Source organism: Macadamia integrifolia, chromosome 12 (assembly GCF_013358625.1).
Source record: "Macadamia integrifolia cultivar HAES 741 chromosome 12, SCU_Mint_v3, whole genome shotgun sequence".
NCBI classification, from domain to species: domain Eukaryota; kingdom Viridiplantae; phylum Streptophyta; class Magnoliopsida; order Proteales; family Proteaceae; genus Macadamia; species Macadamia integrifolia.
The window spans coordinates 11,691,874-11,704,170 of NC_056568.1; the positions used below are offsets into that span (position 1 = coordinate 11,691,874).

General features: G+C 35.9%; 1 protein-coding gene across 2 annotated transcripts in view; it reads left to right on the forward strand.

Annotated features, from left to right (window-relative positions):
• LOC122057439 overlaps window positions 1-12,297 on the forward strand; it is a 37,376-nt gene that overhangs the window by 10,805 nt on the left and 14,274 nt on the right. For both annotated transcript variants that reach the window (XM_042619545.1, XM_042619544.1), the window contains exon 2: window positions 6,521-6,616. In XM_042619545.1, the coding sequence (XP_042475479.1) occupies window positions 6,521-6,616 (96 nt within the window). The remainder of the gene's footprint in view (window positions 1-6,520; window positions 6,617-12,297) is intronic.

The following is a 12,297-nucleotide window of genomic DNA, read 5'->3' on the forward strand; positions in this document are numbered from 1 at the left end:
CTCGCAGGACTAGGTACACCTTTAGATATGATAAGCTTTCTTTTCAAAAGTTTGTAAGAATCAATGATTTTTTTTTTTTTTTTTTTTTTTTTTTGACTCATTGTGATTATGGCTATTTTCCACAGAGAGAGAGAGAGAGAGCGAGAGAGAGAGAGAGAGATGTGACAACCTTTCTTTTGTGTTTTCCTAGGTAATTATTAAGATAGAAAACTAACAGCATTACTTTATCTTTTCTATTGTTTTTCCACATAATAGTTAAGATAAAAAATGATGGATAACAACCATTATTAAAAGGTCTCTTTTTTTTTCTCTTTTATATTTCTTGGAATGCAATCAAATAGCCCAAAATTAAATTTCAATGTGCTTGCACTTTTCCTTCACCTAATTATCCGGGGAAGTAACTAAATGCAACATTTCAAGGCTTTGTTTGATATGTATTTTCAGAATAGATTCTGAGTCTAGAACGCATTTTGTAAATAATAAATAAAAAATAAGTGGATTTCAAAATGTATTCTAGACTCAAAATCTATTCCTATAATATATACCAAACATAGCCTAAGATTCTAAAACCATAAGCCAATTTTCAATTTTTCATGCATGGGATATTGATTATCCTCCAATTTTGGTGTATATATCAACTCCACTGAGTGTGGAATTGGATGTAGAAAAAAAAATGTTTGTTATTCCCATCATAGCTATCCATGTCAATTGATTCAAACATAGACCTGAATAGATTCTCAATGCATGTTCCGGAATCTCAAGATCCAAAGTCGGCCTAAATAGATTGATTGGCTATTTGGCCCTGAATTAGATTGCAGCATACAGTTGTCTTCAATTAAGAAATCCTATTAGTTATATCATTATACATAAAACAGACACCCCTTTTCATTGCAAGTTGGATGAGGGGTTTCATCAAGGCATGCAGTCTCATTGATCAAAAGAATACAATTAGAGAATAACTTAGTTGATGAAGGGCCACTGGAGAAACGAAAGAATACCTGATATGGAACTCAGAGTTGCAGGGAGAGAATATCATTCTTTAACTTCAATTGGTTACATGGCATAAATAGTAAAAGAAATCTAATATGAAAGGACACCAAACTAAGTCATAATTGCTATCTTCTACTTAAAGCTAACAAAATAAAATATTGCATGTTAAGCTAAAATTAAAATTAAAAAAATCCTAAAAGCTCCTACAAGCCAAACACCCAAATTGGATCTAGTCCATCTCTCTCTGGATATCCAGATGTGTTTGTATGGGTCCACGGGTGTGCATCTAGATCACTAATACACATGGCTCCTGCTACTTGGGCAAATGTATGCAGCCTCACCTCATGAATTTACCCGACCTAGTTTGAAACTATATTTCCAATTTTCTTAGTAACTTACATGTGCTGAAATTTTTTTTGTCAAAGAAAGATTTTTGGCTTTTTGTAACTAATTCCATTTCATTGTTTCTTTACATAAGCAATCGACACCAAAAGCTGGTCACCATGTTCTTCAAGAATTCCAAGAAGCTGCTTTCTGAAGAGGGAGAAATCTATATTCCTCAAAATCTGTAGAGTTCCATTATGAATGGAATATAGTATCTCTTGCCTCAGTGGCCTCAATTTTATTAAAGCAGTGAAGTTTAATTTGAATGATTATCCAGGTTACAGTCCTAAATATGGATTTGGGGGGAGATTTCTACTTCAATTGCAATCCTAGCAAGACTTAATATGTTTGGACCAATGTTTGATGAAGCAGACTAAGATCAGCATATAAGTGGAAGGCTACGTTAAGTGTTATGGGGTTGTGATACCAAACCTTATAGGTCCTCTCTCTAAACCTTCCGTGAGTTTATCATATCAGATCTTTGTATCATAGTAAGGCTGAAAAGGTTTCTTTCACAGCATCTATTTCCAATATTCATATCTAAAAGTAATTAATTTGGTTATTTTGACCCCTGAGGGGATAGCTCAATTGGCAAGGACCAACACCCATGTTTGAGGAATTGGATTGGATTGGTCAGGATCATTCGGATAGGATTGGTATTCGCCTTGACAGATCCAGATTCTTAATCAATATCATATTGGTAGATTGTCATGGATAAAAAAATAAAATGAATCCAAGAGTATTTCTATCCAATCTGGATTAATTTGTATTGAGATTGGATCGATCCTGGCCCAATTCCATCTTATTTGGGTTGCCATATATCTTAGTATTATGTTAGAGCAAACACCAATAAATACGAAAAATAAACAAAATCAGATCCACACAACACAGAGATTTAACGAGGTTCACACACCGATGTGGTGTGCTATGTCCTCAGGCGAAGAAAAACATGTTTCATTATGTAAAAGAGAGATTACACCCAAGCAGCTGTGAGAAAACTCACCTTGAAACCCTAGCTCGAAAAAACTCTTAAATTATAATGACTTACTCAAGAAAGATGATAGTATATTATATACTCCTCCAAGTGACAAGTCGAATCATACTGCGGGGCGTAGCCCTCGCACCGCCTTAAGAGATCAGTACTGAACTTCAGACCCAACCCTCTGCTTCCATCATAGATCTCAGAAAAACTTCTTATTCAGGTCACCACAAAAATATATCAGAGTAGATCAATCTTCAAAACGGATCATGAATCCAAGACAAACTTAGCATATTACAATATAAGTCTTTTGGGGCTGATTAAGAAAATAAAAATGATAATAGAAAAACGTTACTCTTCTAACTAGCTATCTTTATCTCTAGAAACAGTTTGGTGTGAAAAGAATGCTATCTCTTAATGTATACCTATGCCCAAATATTGTAGGTGTGGAAAAACAACATTGTCTCATGCTGAAAATATTCGTGTGCCCATTTCCATTGGCTGTGTCGGCCAATGTGTCAGTTTGAATAAATAATGTCTTTTAGTAATAATTGAGGTGCCATTGTACGCCTTGGGTTTAGGAGAGAGAGCCTTTTCTCTTCCCTATCATATAATGTAGAAATAAAACAGAAATTATTAAATTTGGGGCCCAAACCCAGAAGCAAGGGTTCTTTTAAAAAAAAATTCGTAAGAAAAAAGAAAGAGTCAGTAAAACAAACATTAGGCCTAGTCCCAATCCCGGGTTTATGAGTCAAGATCATGATGGGATAGAAAAATGGATTAAATAAGTTCTCACAGAGGGTACCTTTTATGGGACCCTTTCATGTGGTCACAACCAAACCCTCGTCATCAATGAACCTCATCTACCAACCTGCTCATGGTGTAAGGAAGAATGATTTGGCTATATTTGGTTTCATTTTTAAGAATATTAATAATTAAAAAACAAAGGGCAACCCAAGTGCACGACTCCTGCCACTATAAAGTTTAGGAGGGATAAGTGTGTAGGTAGTCTTACCCCTTGCTTCACAAAAGAGGTTATTTCTAAGTTTTGAGTTTGTGTCTAACATGTTGCATGCGATAAGACAACTTAACCATAACAATTTTTAACAGTTTTTAAGAATATTAATATACAAAAATTATTATTATTCCCTCCCACTAAAAAATCTTTCTCCGTAGTAGTGGTCACTCTAGTGGTCTAGTCGTTCAAGCTATGTGTAATCCCTTGTTCGTGGTGCAGCAACGGATTTCACTCGGGCCTTTATTTGATTCAATTGAGTGAAAAATCATTCATTATTTGAGGGAAGCAAAATTTATTATTGAATTTTTAATTAGAATCGTCCATCTGATGGCTCTTTTTTCCTCACTCTAGTGGTCTAGTCGTTCAAGCTATGTGTAATCCCTTGTTCGTGGTGCAGCAACGGATTTCACTCGGGCCTTTATTTGATTCAATTGAGTGAAAAATCATTCATTATTTGAGGGAAGCAAAATTTATTATTGAATTTTTAATTAGAATCATCCATCTGATGGCTCTTTTTTCCCATTTAAACGAGAAGTTTATTATAGATGTATCATCAAGACCTAGATTTCTTTTTATTATATAACGTTTGTGAGTTTTTATTGATGGTCATGTGAGGGTTCACTTTTCTCATTTTTTATTGTAGTTTGGTTGGATATATGCCATCTTCTTTACCTTTTAATTTTTTTCTTCTTCTTTTTCTAAAATAATCTGGTCTTTTAGAAAAATAAAATAAAAATAAAAAGTCTCTCTCATGCCTCCTTTCTAAAAGAAATCAAAGGAGAGGTTGTCAACATTGCCAAACAATACTTCATAATTCTTGTAAAAAAAAAAACCAATAATTCATCTCTTTTGATTTATTAGAATAAAAAAAAAAAAGTTTCCTTTCCCAATAGAGAAGGAAAAATCTCCATGTGTGATGTAACCACTAACCCAGCCTAGCCCTTTTTCATCCTTTTGTTACACTCTCTTGTCCTATTGACAAAGTCGAAATCGACCCTCTCGATCCAAGCGACTTTGATGGTACCGATTGCCATGGTGAGGGGATTCGTCATTCACCATGGGTGTAAGGAAATTAAGTCAAAAAAATGTTGAGAGAGAGAGAGAGAGAGAGAGAGCCCTGAGGAACGGATGACTGGGCTGTTGTGAGGAAGGAAACTGAGGGGCAATCATCTATGGTTAAAGACAGAATCTTGTGTCGAACCAACCCCACAGGAAATTACCAACGACGACCAATACCCTGAGTCAACAAGTATCCCAAAAGGCAAAACAAAGCATATAAGAGAGCAATGGGCCCTCTTCAACCTTGAAGTTGAATAGGTGGACTCGGATCATACGCGGCTAGGAGACTCCAATTATACGCGGCTGTCTCTCTCTCCCCTTTGATTTGAAGTTGAAGGGCCTCTGGCAAAATCCTTTGTTCAATACTTCAATCTTGAACTCCGCATCTTCTCCAATGATTTTCCCTTCAACTACCCTCCAATCATATATCTATATATATATATATATATAGGTATGCAGACCTAGATGGGAGGGTAGAGGGAGAGTCGATAGAGAGGATCCCAATCCAAAATTGAATAGGTAGAATCATATCTGAAAAAAGATCATTTATAATTAATTGGACGCCTAATTAATGTTCCACCGGCCAAAGAGAACCTGGAGCTATGAAGTGTGGATCAGGTTCTCGTATGAGAATGATCCACCACAGAGTTGTTTATTGGGTAGATTCCATCTGTGGAGATCAGTCTCATATGAGAATCATTCTCATACGAGGACTTAATCCGCATTCTCATACGAGGACTTAATCCGCACTCGAGATATACCCTCATGTATGAAAGCGAATCAGGTTCACGTACAAGAATGTACGAGAACAGTCCTACTCCGTGGATATAAAATCAATTTTCTCTCTCTTCATTCAATAGATTTTGTATCCATGGATCAAGAGTGTACAAGAACATTCTCATATGTGAACTTGATCCATTCACCTCATGCATTTGGATGCATGTCCAGAATCCTCCCATCCATTGATCACTAGTTGAGTTCCTAATTAATTGGAGAGAAGCGGAATCATATATGTACTAGTGTATTACAGCTGCCACCACCTCCATTCTCATCTCATACACATTATGAATCTCTCTCTCTCTCTCTCTCTCTCAAATGAACTTTTTTTTTTCGGCAATAAGCAAAGAACTGAAAGTAGATAAGGTTAGGGGTGTCAATTCGTGGCCCGACCCGACTAAACCGATCGAGACCAACCATTTATAGACTGGTCTGGCCCGGACCATTTATTAAACGTGTCAGGCTTGAGCCTGGCCCATTTACAAACGGTCGGTCTCAGTTTTGCTATTTGGACCGTCGGGCGCCCAACCGAGATCGGCCTATTGTGCATCGGCCTTGCCTGACCCTTTAATGATTGTAGAATACCTATTTTACCACCCCCGAATTGAAGGATAAAAACTAAAAAGTAAAGACATGTTCACATTTTAAATAATGGTTATATTTGGTGTCATTTATCGATTTATTATCATTTTTTTGGGTTTGTATGAGTGGACAGGAATATAAGAGCACATTTTTAAGAGGGCCCGTTTAAAAACCGGATAAAATCCGTTTAACATTAAACATGTTTGTAGCCCGGTTAAGGCCCGACGAAAGCCCGATTAAGATAGCCTGATTATAGTCCGAGGCCGATCGACCGAATATAAAGCGTACCATACCCTCAATAACTAAGCCCGATTAGTTAAATGGACGGACATGGTGCAGCCTTTGAAAGTCTTCAAGCCCGATTAAACCCGACCGAAACCGGACTAGCCCGACCGGTTGACACCCCTAGTTACCCCACCACAACACTATTATCTCGTATTGTGTTCCTCGCTTTCCGATTAATTGTTAGCAATTGACCTTAGCTTACTCACAATGGTTTATTTCACATTAGTAGACGATGGGCATCTATAAATGTTTCACTAAGTTCCTCTTCCTCGCTGTGTTTTCTGGTCTGAGAAATCAAAGAAGAGGAAAAAAGATTACCGGTTCAGATCCTTTTCAACCTGAGAAGCTTCTTATTTGAAATGGGTCAGGTCCTATCCAACGTCATAAGCATCATATTTGGAAGAAAACAGAAAGTTTATCACGCACCTGATGATCACTGTGAAGAGGTTAAGCCAATTCATCCTACCTCTGGTTATGGAAAGACCAGAGTTTCAGAAGAAGATGAAGGGTCAGTAGTTATTGTTATAACTGATGCTGATCAGGTCAGAGAAGATGTAACACAGCCATTTCCTCTAGTCTCTGGTGACCCAAACACCAGGGTTTCAGAAGATGAATGGGTAACTATCATTGTTGACAGTGGTGTTGGGGCTGTAGAAAAGACTAAACCTGCAACTGATGCTGAGGTCAGAGTAGATGCAGAACCATTTCCTCTTCTCGCTGTTGACCCTAAGACCAGGGTTTCAGAATATGAAAGAGCCAGAGAAGATCTAGAGCCATTTCTTCTTGTCTCTGTTGACCCAAAGCCCTGGGTTTCAGAAGATGAGAAGGTCAGAGAAGATGTAGCAGACCCATTTCCTCTTATCTCTGGTGACCCAGAGATCATAGTTCCAAAAGATGGTTCAGGAGCAAAGAGAAGGAAAAGAAGAGCCAAGCGAAAAGAAAGAAGAATTAAGCACTACTACAGTTCTCACAAGATACTGCTGGTTGGGGAGGGAGATTTCTCTTTCTCTGCTTGTTTGGCAAAGGTCTTTGGTTCTGCTAATAACATGGTAGCCACTTCTCTCAATTCAAAAGGTATAAGTTTAACTTCTGAGTAATATATCATCAATAGTTAATTTTGGTTGTTTTGTTGAGATTTGGAAGAACCCATCTCTGTTTCTTTGCCCTGTTTCTGTAGAACGTGAATCAATCGCTTCAAAGTTTGAATAGAACAAAACCCATTTTACTCTTGTTTCTTGACTAATGTAAACTTCACTAATCTGATTCTTTAGAGGTTTTAGTCCCTTTTCTGTGGATGTAAACTCCACAATTATCAGCTTTGTCAGAACATCACCTGCTGAAATCGAGTTGTTTTATTGAAATTTGAAATAGTCCATCTCCATTTGTGCATTCTATTTCTGAAAAAAACATCCATGAAATGGAATAAATATTTCATTGGAAGCCATTCATTAAAAGAGGTTTTAAGTCATTTTGGTTAGTATAAAAAACAAAGCTAACTTGATTAAAAGAGGTTTTAAGTCATTTTCAGTTCATGTGTTTTGCAACCAGTAAACAACCCATATCTGCATTATTGTAAGAAACAAGAGAAAATTATGGGAAAATGTGTTATCATTTTGTACTCTTTAACTCTGAAGACTCTGAACAAGAGCAATAACAGAAACACATTTCTTTAGGTGGCTCTGCAAGGTCAGTAAAACACAATCTTTTCTGTGGAACAATTATTTTGAATGAGAAAATCTTCTTTTCTCTCATATACTTTCTAATTATATCCGAAAAGAATGTTATTTTATGAATTTGATCTGACCCAATTGGGAAGAAAAAAAATCTATGGGAGGATGAGATTTCTATTAGGTGCCAATGTCATGTAATGGTCTTTAAGGAGGAGTGACTATGAAATTTGCATCCTCCTATTGGTATGTCAGCATTAGAAAATGTTCTATAACCATTGGAGGTTAAAATATGATTCGAGCATATCTGGTGAACAAGGCTCCAGCATGTGCAAGGTCCGGAGGGCGAGAACTACACAACCTTACCTTGAAAACTATGGAAGTTGAAGCTCAACCAAAAAGTTTGGAAATGTTTTTTCATATTTTCCTTGTCTATTATTTGTATCTTTTAGTCCCTGGAAGGTTTAATCAGATCTTTTTTCTCCCTTGGGTTGTGTTAGCACAGTCTTATTCTGATCCAAGTAGCTAGACTTACCTTTCCACATCTTATGAATTGGTTTCTTGTGGGGTATCACTACATTTACAGGACAAGTAGCCCTCTAAATGGTAGTGACTATAATGTAACATTGGTGTTTGTATTTCAGGTTTCTTAGAGGAAAAATACAGCAATGCCACATCTAACATCAATGGTTTGAAGAGCAGAGGATGTATGGTTTTTCATGGGGTGGATGCAACAAATATGTCAGGCCATCAGCTTCTCAAGGGCATGAAATTTGATCGAATTGTCTTTAACTTCCCCTATGCTGGTTTTTTTAAAAACGATTCGCGGGTGTCTCAAATGAGGTAAATACTTGTTTGGAATGAAGGAATATAACACATTATAACTTTGGTAACTCCCCCACCTTGTGAAAGAAAGAGATAGAGATGCATGTGACTCCCCACCTAACGCATCATTCTAAGATTCCAATTTAGAAAGTCTAATTTTCATGTTTCATGCATGGGTGTTGATTATACTCCAACTTTGGGGTACATATCAACTCCTATAGTCCTATGAGTGTAAAATTTGATGTGGAGAAAAATTTATGAAGTTTCCATCATGTCTATCATTGTCAATGGTCCAGATTCTCAAGATCCAAACTCAGCATTGGTAGATTGATTGGATATTAAGGCTTGATCAGTTAGATTGCATAAATCTACTAGATATACTCATTTCTTAATTATAACTATAGGAAATCAATTAAATAGCAAAAATTCTATATCCTAGGTCTAGATCCACAATTGTAGATCATGGGTTCCTTGACCTTACCTAGTTGTCTGCAGTTAGAATTAGAATATCATTATAGGGGAATTGTTCTCTGTCCTAAAGCATGGCCTACACCAACACTCCCATGCGTCTCTCTCCCCTTCCGTATAAAATGACAACTCTACCTAATCTGAAGCAATTTTTCTAATTTTCTAGCTAAGTTACATGTACACAAATTTTTAGAAGGGAATGGTTTTTGGATATTATTGTAATTAGTTTTATTTAATTTTTTTTTTTCTACATATGCAGTCGACACCAAAAGCTGGTCACCTTGTTCTTCAAGAATGCCAAGAAGATGCTTTCAGAAGAGGGAGAAATCCATGTCTCTCACAAGTCAAATGGGTTCCATTGTGAATGGAATATAGTATCTCTGGCCTCACTTAGGGGCCTCAATTTTATAAAAGATGTGAAATTTAATTTGAATGATTATCAAGGTTACAATGCTAAATATGGATTTGGGGGAGATGGGAAGTTTGATTGCAATCCTAGCAAGACTTACATGTTTGGACTGTGATAGAGACCAATGGATGATGAAGCATTCTCATTAGCTTTTTCATGAAATGGGTTTAGGCGTTTAGCAGGGTTGTGCATTTAGGGGATTTTCAAAGTAGACCAACATATATTTAAGAAATTATGAGTAGAAGGTAAGATATATATTTTTTTTTTTTTTTTTTTATTGGTAAAAGAAGAATGTAGATATACGTTTCTTGATTTTAATGAAGTACCAATTGTTGTAGGTCCTCCCTAGTTGGTTGGTTGGTTTTTTTTTTAAGTTGGTTATCGCTAGTTAACTCTATGAATTTGTGAAGATGAGCTTATCTTGGTAATGCTTTAAAGTTTCCTTCACAGCATGTTTTTGAGCAATACAAATAGAGGACATTAAATTGAGGGATAAATTGGGATTTTTTATGTCTTACCATGTATTGGATTCTTTTCTTTGTAATCTCGATTACCTTTTTTAAAAAGTTAAACTTTTATTTTGAAGGATATCAAAGCATGATTAGATTAAAACTTGGTACATAATTAAAAGAGAATGAAGATAATATATCCACAATCCTTTTTGGTGCAAATGGTTTGTTTGGTACAAATAGAATATATGCATAGGGTGCAAATAGAGTGATTAATTAATCTTTCTGTGTCTCTTGTAAAATTTCATCCCAAATATAGTTTGTTAGGCAGCAAATAGGAAAATTCACTATGAAAGAGTACAATATAAGCTTCCTTGGTAGAAAATATAATTAATAATATATTAATGTTAATTGTATTTTATAGGGAAAGCTTGAAAGGCAGAATGACCCTTTCACTCAGACATAAAAGGTGTAGCTAATGCACCAATGTTCAATCCAATGGGATGCGGAGGCACCTTCAATGGACAGTGGGGGACAGCGCGTGTGGTCTTTTTATGCCTACTTATATCTGGTCATAGAGGCATAGGCGGACAGCGTTCTTTTTCTTTATTTTTATTAAAAGTAAAATTTTTAGAATGTGCCTTAATAACCTTATAATGGCAGCTGTAATGTGGATGGGTAGAGACCAAGTTCCCCTAATTGCATGTAGAATTTCATCTTAAACTAAGATTTTCCTGTTGCCAAATAGAGGATGAAGAACTTTTTTTAGGGAAAAATAGAGTATTAAGAATTGAAGACTATGACAAAGTGCAATGATTGGAGTGCCGTAATCAGGCTTGGATATACATGAGAATGCATGTCATGTTCACTCTCCAAACACTTTAAAACACGTTTTACCATAAGCTTCCCAAAGATACTTAAAAAAACAGCAAACTTCAAGCATTCCCATTCTAAACACGTTTAAGACATGTTCCATTTTTTATGACGTTTTTTAAGACTTGATTTTTTAACATAATGTCTACTTAATTAACCATATATCTCTCTCCCGAACTCTGATCGACCTGATTCTTTCACCAACTTGAAGTTAACCCTAAAAGATATTTCTAAAGTGATATATTTGCTGATATATTTGCTAAAAGATATTTCTAAAGTGATGACTCCTAACTCTAACTGAATATATATCACTTCGAGAGTGTGTTAACTATGTTGACAACAATGAATAATACCATAACCTAGTCACATTGCTCAATAAGACTATAGGCATGTGTGGTGTATGAATTTATAATTGGTGTTGGATGATATTCAATGATATGTCTTAAAACTTATGAGACATGGGATGTATAGGCATTAATGTTAGATATTGTAGTTGTTTTGAACACTAGATGCAAATATTCATATAATAATTCCTTAATTTATATGAGTATACTAACATTTTTTTAGTCTCGTTTGTTTGAAATCTACACGTTTAAAGCCCATACCGCCTGTTTCCATTTTTCTACCTTTCCCATTTTTGCTAACTATGGTCATGCCACTACATAGGCTACATAGGAGGGTATTTGACTGAATTAGGCTATAAAATGTGATATGTGGCTATCCAAGCCCATGTATTTATCTAATGATTATAATCAACAAATCATTCCACATGGCATAATGAGGAGGAGCTGCTTTGATAACGATTTACCTCAATGAGTTTTCTTTTATTAATATAAATTATATAATACAAAAGGTGACAAATCACAACCTACTAAAAGTAATCTTCTTCCTTATTCATTGATAGCAATGTATGTAAAATTCCGATATGATCCAGTTCAATACATACATCTATTCACACTTGTGCCTTGCTGACTAACATCACATCACATGGAGCACATAATATGACAGTCATATGAACATGGTAGACAACTGTATCCCCTAGCTATGAACAAGTTTATGGTTTAAGCCCCTGGACAAGAATAAGCCAATAATAATGATCATACATTTAAATTAATAAAAAAACATGACTAGACTGAGTCACTGGGTTTTGAGGACAATGAGTTGAGTCAGAAAACTTGATTTTTTAATTATGGGAATATATGATTGGCCAGTTGTAAGGAACTGATGGCCAATCAGATGCTTAAAAGAATAATCTTGTGTAGTAGCTATGGCATATTCTGTTCTCTCTCTCTCTCACAACACAAATGAACTTTCTTTTCCCAGGATGTTTAAGCAAGGAGCTGATAGTACATAAAGTTACCACCACCACCACGATGCTGCACCCTATTATCATGTCCTGCATTTACATAGAAAACAAATTCCCTCTCTCTCTCTCTCTCTCTCTCTCTCTCTCTCTCACAACAAACCCCCTGGCCAAATGAACTATTTTTCTTCATTGTTAAGCAAAGAACTGAAAATAGATAAAGTTACCC